The 11,065-nt window shown below is 37.1% G+C and overlaps 1 protein-coding gene across 1 annotated transcript; it reads left to right on the top strand.

The window, feature by feature from the left end:
• The first annotated feature begins 210 nt into the window (after nucleotides 1-210).
• Nucleotides 211-10,754, top strand: LOC129282452 (ankyrin repeat domain-containing protein 49-like). Its single transcript, XM_064113959.1, is given in 6 exon segments — nucleotides 211-279; nucleotides 1,593-1,738; nucleotides 4,358-4,495; nucleotides 5,396-5,507; nucleotides 8,572-8,691; nucleotides 9,227-10,754. Coding segments are annotated over 6 exon segments (666 nt in total). The 5' UTR covers nucleotides 211-228; the 3' UTR covers nucleotides 9,326-10,754.
• Nucleotides 10,755-11,065: the final 311 nt, after the last annotated feature.

Raw genomic sequence — 11,065 nt, 5'->3', positions numbered from 1 at the left:
AGGGGGGTCAATCCCCCCAACCTTAACACACACAAAAACGTGATAAAGGTCATCTAATTTTTTTTACTCGTCAAGCCCCCCCCCCCTTTTTTTTTTCAAAACCGTTCAGCGCCCCGGCCCTTCTACCTGTACATGCAGTAGATATACTACCATTCCCGCATAGCGCATACGGTTACAAAAAAGTATTTCATGAAAGAGTTTGGAGTGTAGACTAGTCACTTAGTGAAAATGGCAGCGTCCTGTGACCTGGCAACTGCGGCTGCAAGTGGCGATTTAAATGTAAGTAGATTTGATTTTCAGCTCATTCTTTTCGACTTCCTAGTCATGCTAGTTCTTGTTTGTCTGTATGTGATGTTTGTTTCTCTCACATTACTTTCAATCGTTTGTGAAAACCCGAGTCAAATGGTTTTTTTTTCAGACTTTCATTTCAGTCGATAATAATTCTGCATGCCTGCCTGCCGGTTATCATTCATTGCATTTGCGCTTCGTCTCGGCCCGGCCTCGCGGAGCTCCCCCGGCCGTAGTCGTAGAAGCCGTCGCCGTAACGTTGGAAGAACTTACCCCGCCGTATATGCGTATCGCACTAGTACTACTACATGTAACTTTATTTAAGTTAGGCATCTGAAAGTATGGTAGTGGATCGTAATATCGACCACGGCGCTAGTGTAGACTTTTCATGAATTCAATCATATCAAAACAATATTCTCATAACATTCACCAACCCCAAACCAAACTTAGTTTCAACCTGATGTAGGGCCTAATTTGTAAACCCACAAATACCTACATAAAAAAAGGCTACAAAACTAAAATTTAAAATAATATGCTAGGCCCTATGTAAAAAAAAAATGACAAAATTGTTTTTCTTTTCTTTTGACATTATCAGCTTCCAATTGTGTGGACAAATAACAGAAAGACAAGACCCCTCTTCAAGTTCAACTTCACATTTGAAATATTTTGGTCACTTGAATTGAAAATGGTATTACCGAACGTGTTTATCCTATGGGAAAAGTTGAGAAAACAACAAAATCACTGATGCCGTGATGAGCTATTTTTACAATATTTTATTATTTTCGAATAGGCCTATACTAGATCTACCTGTAAAGACTTTGAAAAAGTGTTTTTTGCCATTTTTCATCATCTTTCTACTTCTAGGCTTTGGAAGGATGTTGCAAAACCTATTTATTTTCTGATGCGTATGATGTGCGCAATCGATAAGACATGTAGGCCTACAACATGTATACAACAATACAAGGCAGGTCAGTAATACAATCACTCACTGTACCTTCCGTGGTGGAGCTCTTTGAATTGTGCTGTGTGATTTACAGTGAGAGGGGCTGAAATGGGGCATGTAGACTAGTATCATTCAGATATTTTCATACCATTTTTGTCATTGATAATGATTTTCACATACCCCACCACAATTAAGCAGCGGGGCATCGCAATGGAGGCTGGAGATCTCTTTTAAGTTTATTGCTTCTGCACCACCAAAGTCCAAGCTAAAACTGGCAAATATAAAATTGACTAGATCTAGAAACCTGTAAAATCGTCCTGCAACTTTTTTTTAAAACTCGTGCTTTATATTAATGTTTCAGCTTGTTAAGAGATTGGTCCATGACGGAGCAGATGTAAATAAGAAGTCACGTGACGGCTTCACTCCTCTCTGCAATGCAGCATTCTGGGGCTACAGCCAAGTAGCAGAATACCTTATACACCCAGGACCAAAATCCAGTTAAAACCAATTAGGGCAAAACCAATTGAAACCAGTTGGCCAACTGGTTTCAATAGGGAAATTGGAACAACTGGTTCCAATTGAAAACCAGTTGCCAATTGGTTCCAGTTAAAAACCAATTGAAAACCAGTTGCCAATTGGTTCCAGTTAAAACCAATTGGGCAACTGGAACCAGTTGGCAATTGTTGTCAATTGGTTCCAGTTGTTCCAATTTCCCTATTAAAACCAATTGAATCCAATTGGAGGCAACTGGTTTCAATTGGTTCCAGTTGAAACCAATTGGAGGCAACTGGTTTCAACTGGAACCAGTTGAAACCAATTGGTTTCCAACTGGATCCAATTGGAACTTCCAGTTGGAACGAACTTAATTAGTTACAAATTAATTAGCATTTGCAGTAACTATTTCTCATGCCAACACAGAAGCAGTGTTATATGTCTATTAATACCAATGTAAAGGGCATTGATAAAATACAGACTTTCATGTATATATATTTATATGGAAGATCTTCAAATATATGTACTTTTATTTGATGTAATTTGGTAACAGTTAGTGGTGTACTAATTATCCTTTAATCTGTTTTAATTATAATCTATAACATTTATGAACATGGTTTTCACTGCTAAGTATTCTAAATACTAATCTTTAAAAAGTGTGGTACTTGAAATTGTAAAGAATTAAATAGATACATTGTTAATGATGATTAATCTCATAAAACATTAATCTGTGCACACTGTCAAATAATATGCAAATTAACTGGTTTCAATTGGATCCAGTTGGGTAACTGGAAAATTTCCAATTGGAAACCAATTGGAAATAATTTCCAGTTACCCAACTGGTTCCAATTAGAATTCATTTCCAGTTACCCATCTTTCCAGTTAGAAGTCATCTCAGTTACCCAATTGGTACCAGTTAGGATTTCCAGTTACACAACTGAATGGTTCAAGTTAGGATTTCCAGTTACCCAACTGGCTCCAGTTAGAAATCATTTCCAGTTGGAAGTCATTTCCAGTTACCCAACTGGTTCCAGTTAGGATTTCCAGTTGCCCAACTGGTTCCAGTTAGAAATCATTTCCAATTGGAAGTCATTTCCAGTTACCCAACTGGTTCCAGTTAGGATTTCCAGTTGCCCAACTGGTTCCAGTTGGGATTTCCAGTTACTCAACTGGTTCCAGTAAGAAATCATTTCCAATTGGAAGTCATTTCCAGTTACCCAACTGGTTCCAGTTAGGATTTCCAGTTGCCCAACTGGTTCCAGTTGGGATTTCCAGTTACTCAACTGGTTCCAGTTAGAAATCATTTCCAGTTACCCAACTGGTTCCAGTTAGGATTTCCAGTTGCCCAACTGGTTCCAGTTAGAAATCATTTCCAATTGGAAGTCATTTCCAGTTACCCAACTGGTTCCAGTTAGGATTTCCAGTTGCCCAACTGGTTCCAGTTGGGATTTCCAGTTACTCAACTGGTTCCAGTAAGAAATCATTTCCAATTGGAAGTCATTTCCAGTTACCCAACTGGTTCCAGTTAGGATTTCCAGTTGCCCAACTGGTTCCAGTTGGGATTTCCAGTTACTCAACTGGTTCCAGTTAGAAATCATTCCCAATTGGAAGTCATTTCCAGTTACCCAACTGGTTCCAGTTAGGATTTCCAGTTGCCCAACTGGTTTCAATTGGTTTCAACTGGAAATTGTTAAATTCCAGTTAAAACCAATTGAAACCAGTTGAAACCAATTGAAACCAATTGAAACCAGTTGGAAATCCAACTGGTTTCAATTGGATTTTGGTCCTGGGCAGCATGGGTAAGAATGTCTATGGATGCATTTGCAGTAGCAGGCAAACTTATTTTTTTGGTTGACTACTTTTCACAAATTACTGCATAAATCTGCAATATTAGATAATCTTTACACTGCAATGAATGGGGGTTTTCCAGGGCTCTTAATTCAGGTTCCCAGGGCTATTTTTAGCATTTCGGGGGGCAAAATCGACCCTAGCCCGTGTCTATTTTTGGGTGTCTAACATTGTTGCAGAGTAATTTGCCCTTCTGACTTAACTTTCTGTTGTTTTTTTTTTTTTTTTTTTTTTGGGGGGGGGGGTATTTATGATGTTAGATTTTCCAAATTTAGATTTAAATATGACTGGAAATTATTCACAAACTTTGGAATTAATTACCACTGTAACTGCCATGCTTTACAAAAAAGTGAATTAAGCAATTTTCATTTTTGGGATATCATTTAATCACTTACCATCATCATCATCATCACGGGTACACAGCAACAGAACGAAAGTTCCATGACGCTGTGGTCGGGTGCAGATTCGACATTGATTACTTTAGAGCAGCCTTAAATTTGTCAAGGGATATTGCATTGATGTAGTGGCTACCAAGCAATAATGGCAAAAAAGTATGCTATCTCATTATCAGAGTGGGTAATGGCTTCTTTTCCTTTTTTAATTTGGTGGTGGGGGGGGGGATGAGGGGGCTTCATCCTATTTTCTAATCCCTTTCTGATCCCAAAGATTAATTTGTTCCTTGTTAATTATGGTCACCATTTATTTTTTGTGCACCTCAACTTTTTCATTTTATGTGTGAATGATGGATTGACCTTTGACCTTTTCACACATTTATTTCTTTCCCACCAGAGCTGATGTGAACCTGAGCAACGGAGGTACTCTGTGGACACCCTGCCACTGTGCAGCATTCCAGGGACATGGAAAAGTTTTGATGAAACTCCTGGAGGCCAAGCCTAACCTTAGCTTGAAAGACAACAGAGGAAGGTATGATTATTTCTTTTCTTATCTCAGGAATTAGAAAGTGGTTCTTTAGACTATAGTTTTTTAATTGTATTACTTTCACTCTTTATTTTGTTTTACTTTTCTTTATGCAAAATCTTCGTATTACATTCATACAATCATGTAGAAGAATATCCAGTTGCATCATATATTCATATCAACTATTAAATGGGGTGTTATTCGGTACTTAATCTCAAGTAGGGAAAACCCCATCACATTCACAATCATAATTTGGATAAATTTATAATATTTCAACAGACTCAGTTTCAGATTCATAGTTAAATGATAAAAATCCATGCATAATGAATGACTTAGGTTATGGCATTTATTTATTTATTATTTTTTTTAAATTTATTCATTTATTTATTAACTTATTGCAACTATGACAGTTGGATTATTGACAATGTAAAAATAAAAATGGTACAATTGAATACACAATTACATATCAATTAAATACTTACATATGGTATCCCCCCATTCAAAAACACAGGTTGATTTGGATTTGCAAGCATCTTAAAATTGCTTGATAAGGGGCATATTTTAGGGTCACACAGGCTGAATTAAGGGTAGAAAATTACACTGTCGCAATTAATTAGGATACAAATTCAAGCATAAAAAATATGTTCAAAGGTACTTTTATAACATGTGGTCATACGATTGACAGAATGCTAATTTCTAGACCTTTTACCCATTTTTAGTTCTTATTTGACTGACTGGAATACTCCCCAGGGAGTGGAGGATGTGCACACATTGTGTGCGGGAATGACTGATTGAATCCGATGACCGTGGTAATGATATATCTGTAAAGCGCTTAGACACGTCGTTCCGATGTATTAAGAGCTATATAAAAGTGGATTATTATTATTATTACTATTTCCTTCATAGAACTGCTGCTGATTTTGCCTCGGCAATGGAAGCGATCTGGCCATTCTTTGCAACGGAAGGATGTAGAAGAACCTCAAAGGCTGAACTTGTCAGACTAGACATTGTCAAAAAGGTATAGCATTGTGTGTGCTCGCAGACATTCAAAACATTGCTGTTCTTAAAGCAGATACGAATCAATAGCGCCATCTCGAGTCCTCAACTACTCATACCTTGGGGCCGTTTCATAAAACTGTTCGTAATTCAAGAGCGACTTTAAGAACGACTGGTGAACCTTTCTTATGCGCTTAACCAATTCACCAATGAATATACCATTTACCACAAGAAAGGATCACCAGTCGTTCTTAAAGTTACTCTTAATATACGAACAGCTTTATGAAACACCCACCTGGCCAGTTTCCTGACCCATAATGCTAGTGTAGTCTAGTAATATAGACCCACTTGAATGATAACGTGCTAATTAACTACTTAATACGTTTATACCGCAATAATTATGCTACCAAGTAGCAAAACAATCACTTTTCCTCTCAAAACATGTTACTTTCTCTATACAAATACAATTATAGGTCAATTTATTCTCTGTAGTATTAGTAGATATCTGAAAATGTTTATCTCAAGACTATGTATTTATAACACACAGTCAATGAGAGACCACACACAGTTCACCCCCCCCTTTAAGTACAACATGTAGTCTACAGGCACAGACCCTTGATTTTCGCAATTCGCATAGTGCATAATGCAGAGACTGAAGTAGTGAGACTAGGTTCACTATGTACTGTGGCTGGCTCTACCAGAGTCTTTGGAGTCTAGTCTTCACTCTAGACCTGTTATTGGTTGAAGTGCCAAATATGAGTCTGTACTTGCAGACTAGCTCTTAAACATGACTATTTATAAAAGGGATATCATTTGCATGAATTTGTTTCTGTACTTTGATATCTTCTTAAAGGTCAAGTCCACCCCAGGAAAATGCTGACTTGAATAAATAGAGAAAATCAAACTAGCATAGTGCTGAAAATTTCATCAAAATCGGATGTAAAATAAGCAAGTTATGACATTTTAAAGTTTCGCTTATTTTTCACAAAACAGTGATATGCACAACTAGGTGAGTCAGTCGATGATGTCCATCACTCACTATTTCTTTTGTTTTTTATTGTTTGAATTATACAATATTTCATTTTTTATAGATTTGACAATAAGGACCAACTTGACTGAACCATTTAGTATTAAACAATGCTAATTTCAAATCTTCAGGGAAGAATTAATCATTGTATCACCTGACAATGAGGAGAAAATTAGAATATTTCATATTTCATATAATAAAATACAAAAGAAATAGTGAGTGGATGATGTCATAGTCTCCTCATTTGCATACCAGCCAGGATGTGCTGTTTTGTGAAATTTAGCAAAAGTTTAAAATTTAAATGTCATAACTTTCTTATCTTATCCGATTTTGATGAAATTTTCAGTGTCATGCTTGTTGGATTTTTCTCTTTTTATTCTAATCAACTTTTTGTTGGGGTGGACTTGTCCTTTAAGTTATTAAACTCTAAAGTGAATGTGACTGTGGGTATCACATTATTTGAAATGTGCTGGTACACGTGTAGGTAGACTCAATTGTTTAGAACACCATACTTGTATTTGAAGGTTGACCTGTGTGTGCATGGGTTCCTCTATATCAGATAACATCCCACAGCTATTTGTTTGTTCTCTGTCTATCCCATTACCATATCTTATATACTCTTCTTCTATCCATATTTCTTTCTTTCTATTTTGTTAACACAATTATGAAGAAAAGATCCTCATCAAATGGTCCATTGAGACTTGAGGGCATGCAAATGACCAAATATTCATCTTGCTTTATAGCAGTTTATTTATTCTTCCTTGAGTGAAAGTGTTGATCTTAATATCACTTGCAACTCCATAATAGTCAAGTGAAAGTTAAACTCGATGTCATGAATAATCAGTTATGAATGTTTATAAAAAGTAAAGTATGACCATTCATAGTTTAGGATGAGGGTGATTTATCAAATTAAGAATCTTCATCATTTTTTTAATGAGCTTGAGTATAATTCCTGTAACTCGAATACCATCGAAACAGTTTATTCACTTTCAACAAATGCCTCGTTATGGATTTAGAACCTGTTAAAGGGGGCCTGCTTGGGTAGTTTTTCAGAGATGCCACTTTTCAGAAAAGAGTAAGAATTCTTTTTCAACCACAGAAAACACCTAATTTTATTTATTTTTTTACAAGAGCCCATTCAAGATTAAATCCCTATTCCTTTTTCATATGCCCAACTCGACGGGACGTATTATGGTATCACGCTTGATGTTCATCCGTCTGTCCGTCCGTTAACTTAACTTTTCCTTGTAAACGCAATAACTTCAGTTTTACTTAACCTAGGCTCATATAATTTGGTGTGTATGATACTAGCATGGATCCCAGGAAGCCTATCGATGTTGAGGTCAATAGGTCAAAGGTTAAGGTCACAGTGACATATTTTCATCTTACCCTTCGATCTGCAGTCCTTTTAAACATGATAACTTCAGTTTAACTTAACCTAGGCTCATATGATTTGGTGTGTATGATACTAGCATAAATCCAAGGAAGCCTATTGATTTTGAGGTCAAAAGGTCAAAGGTCAAGGTCACACTGACATGTTTTCATCTTGCCCTTCTGAAGTCCTTGTAAATGCAATAACTTTAGTTTAACTTAACCTAGGCTCATATAATTTAGTGTGTATGATACTAGCATAGATCCTAGCATTTCGATTTTAAGGTCAGAAGGTCAAAGGCGAAGTCGCCATCTTTCACTTTTCTTGCTTGACCAATCGCTCCATTTTCCGCGTTACAGACGGGCGTATTATGTGCTCGCCTTAGCGATACTCTTGTTAATCAATTTGAAGTGTCTTCTACATTTGCCACTGTCCACCCAAGTGTAGTTAATGGTTACCTGGTAGGAAGAATTTCTTTGAGTGCTTGAGCACCTATAGGCGGCGCAGCTAAAGCTGGAGTAATAATCAAATCATTTTAAACAGGGCCTGTTGGTTGAAGAGTTGAACTGAAGTGGCTACCCCGGGTAAATATGACATTTTATTAATATTATTATATAACTATTATTACTGTCATTACTATTATTACTATTATTACAGTTAGTATCTATTTATTTTCGTCTGTCACAGGTTAAAGATTATGACCCAACCATGCCTTCATCAGACTATGCTCATTTCTCCAGACCAGGATCAGCTTACGTCATGAAGTCACAGCCTATGAGGACCAACGATAACATGGACTACAAAAGGGTAACAGTCTTGTATTATATCATACAGACAGGAGTGAGAATAAGATTGACTACCGCCAACCAGAACACTTTCAGAATGTTCAATAAAATTGAAAATATTTCTTAAACGTTTTGAAGATGCTTTTGTGCTGGTGGCCTTTAGATCTGAAACCAGTAAAAAAAAAAGCTCTTATGTTTCATGGAAACTCTTTATTTTGAGAACCATGTGATAGAAATACTTTTAATATAATGTAGGATTTTTATATGCAAGAGAACTGGAAGAACTTGATAATACACTGAAACTGATGTTTCAAACAACATACAAGGCTATACTAGATGATCTCATAATCTAGTTCAGTTGACCTTCAGAACTACAGGTTTTTATCAAACACTTTAGTAAAAGAATTGATGGCATTCATTTAAATTTTCACACAACACAAACATGAAACAGCAAACAAATATCTTAATCCCTTTTTTTTCTCAAGCAGTACTTTGTAGCCTTTGGAAAAGGCACTACATAAATCTCAATTATTATATTTTCCTTTTGCCCCGCGCAGAAAATGGCTGAGGGTGGTGACGTGCTTTCGATCGAGGAGGAAGTCCAAGATTTATCGCTGAACAACTCGAATCCTTCATTTAATATATGGAGAAGATGATACTAACTCAAAGACTGGTGTAATAATAAAGATGCAATTATGATTGCTTGATTTATGATGGCGTGTTTTCCTTCAGCAAGATATTTATCCACACTGAGCTGTACTCGACCCAGCTAGGTGAGGTAAATGGGTACCGGCAGGAAGTAATTCCTCAAAAAGCTGTGCGCACCAGAATCGGTAGACTAGCTTAGCCGGGGTAATATAGGAGCGCCTTGAGCACCTAGCAAGGTGGATACGTGTGCTATACAAATCCTATATTATTATCATTATTATTGCTTGTAACTTTTGGTAGGCCCTACATAGTTGTAACGTTTAATGTATGTACATTGTATACAGTAACACTGAGTTGTAAGGCCCTGTCACATCATTCCGTGCAAGCTTTGCGGGTGAGTTGCGGGCGATCACAGCAACTCACCAGCAACAAAGTTTTGAGCATGTTCAAAACTTTTCTGCATGCAAATCAGGCTTGCTTACGCTTCTGCGGGCAACAGCGTGTGCGATGTGTGCGAGATACTGTCAATGTGGGCGACCTGTGAGTAGCAAAAATAGTCACCCGCAAGTCACACGCGAGGCAGGTTGACTGCCCGTCTTCTCCTGAAGACGGACAGTCAACCTGCCCGAAATGTCGAGTCTCTCTACTGCTTCTACTCATCATCTCTACTCGCCGACTCGAGCCAGCATCTCCTCATCCATCCTACTACTCAAGCTGTTTTCAACTCATCAATCTCTTCTGGTTTACAGTCCTTTTCAGGACTACATTCAAGAAAGATTACTCTCAAATTTCCACTTTCTCGCCTATCCATTTCTTTTCTTCTTCTATCCACTGTTTCTGTAACACTCAACATGGTGTACCGTAAACCACATCAGCGATTGTACATGCCACCATGCAAACCTTCAAACAATTTTACAATTGATATCTTATATAAAAGTGTCTTGTAGGAGTGACGTCAACAGATGTGATTGATATTTTCAATCACTTGTAACTTGTTTATATGGTTAACCATAGCCCTGCAGTCACAATTAACTTTACAAATGGTTCTGTCTGTTATGTTATTGCACCCCGCGCTGTAACTTAAAAAGATCAAATTATCATTTAATAGTAATTGTAACTCTTTACATGTTGTTTCATAGATGTACAGTTACAGTTAGCTTTACAATTGATCTACATGTGCTATGTTAAAGGATCCTGTAGGTTGTAACATTAAAATACAATTCATAATCACAATTTATTGGAACTTTTGTATATGTTTTTCCATAGATATGTTTTTCCATAGAGTTATAGTTATAATTAATTTTACAATTGATCCAAAATCTTAGTGGAATCTTCATATTTTGATGTCTTTCAAATGAGCATTGCTTATATTCAGCAGTGGTAGCAAACTGAAGATTGGCATGAATTGATGCCTAGGACTGCCTACTGTATGCAGTGGCGGACCGTGACCTGGAGGAGACAAAGCATTGGGGGGGGGGGGGGCACAGCATTGTTCACAAACAATACAGTGCCCCTCCAATGCTTTGTCTCCTCCGGGTCACGGTCCGCCACTGACTGTATGTGTAAGGATACTTGAGGTGATTTAATATTTCACTTTGAATCTTGATTATTTTTTTATTTCTGAATTGAGCGCATTATACTTGTACAATTATTACTCTTGACCTGTACATGGCAACCGATCCAATACTTTTCTGTGTGTAGCAGAATCACAGTGACTCATACACTCTTCAAGCAAACTACCTTTTTTT

This window comes from Lytechinus pictus, chromosome 19, assembly GCF_037042905.1.
Source record: "Lytechinus pictus isolate F3 Inbred chromosome 19, Lp3.0, whole genome shotgun sequence".
Lineage (NCBI taxonomy): Eukaryota > Metazoa > Echinodermata > Echinoidea > Temnopleuroida > Toxopneustidae > Lytechinus > Lytechinus pictus.
Note: the sequence above shows the minus strand (reverse complement) of the source record. Positions and strands in the feature narration are given on the sequence as shown.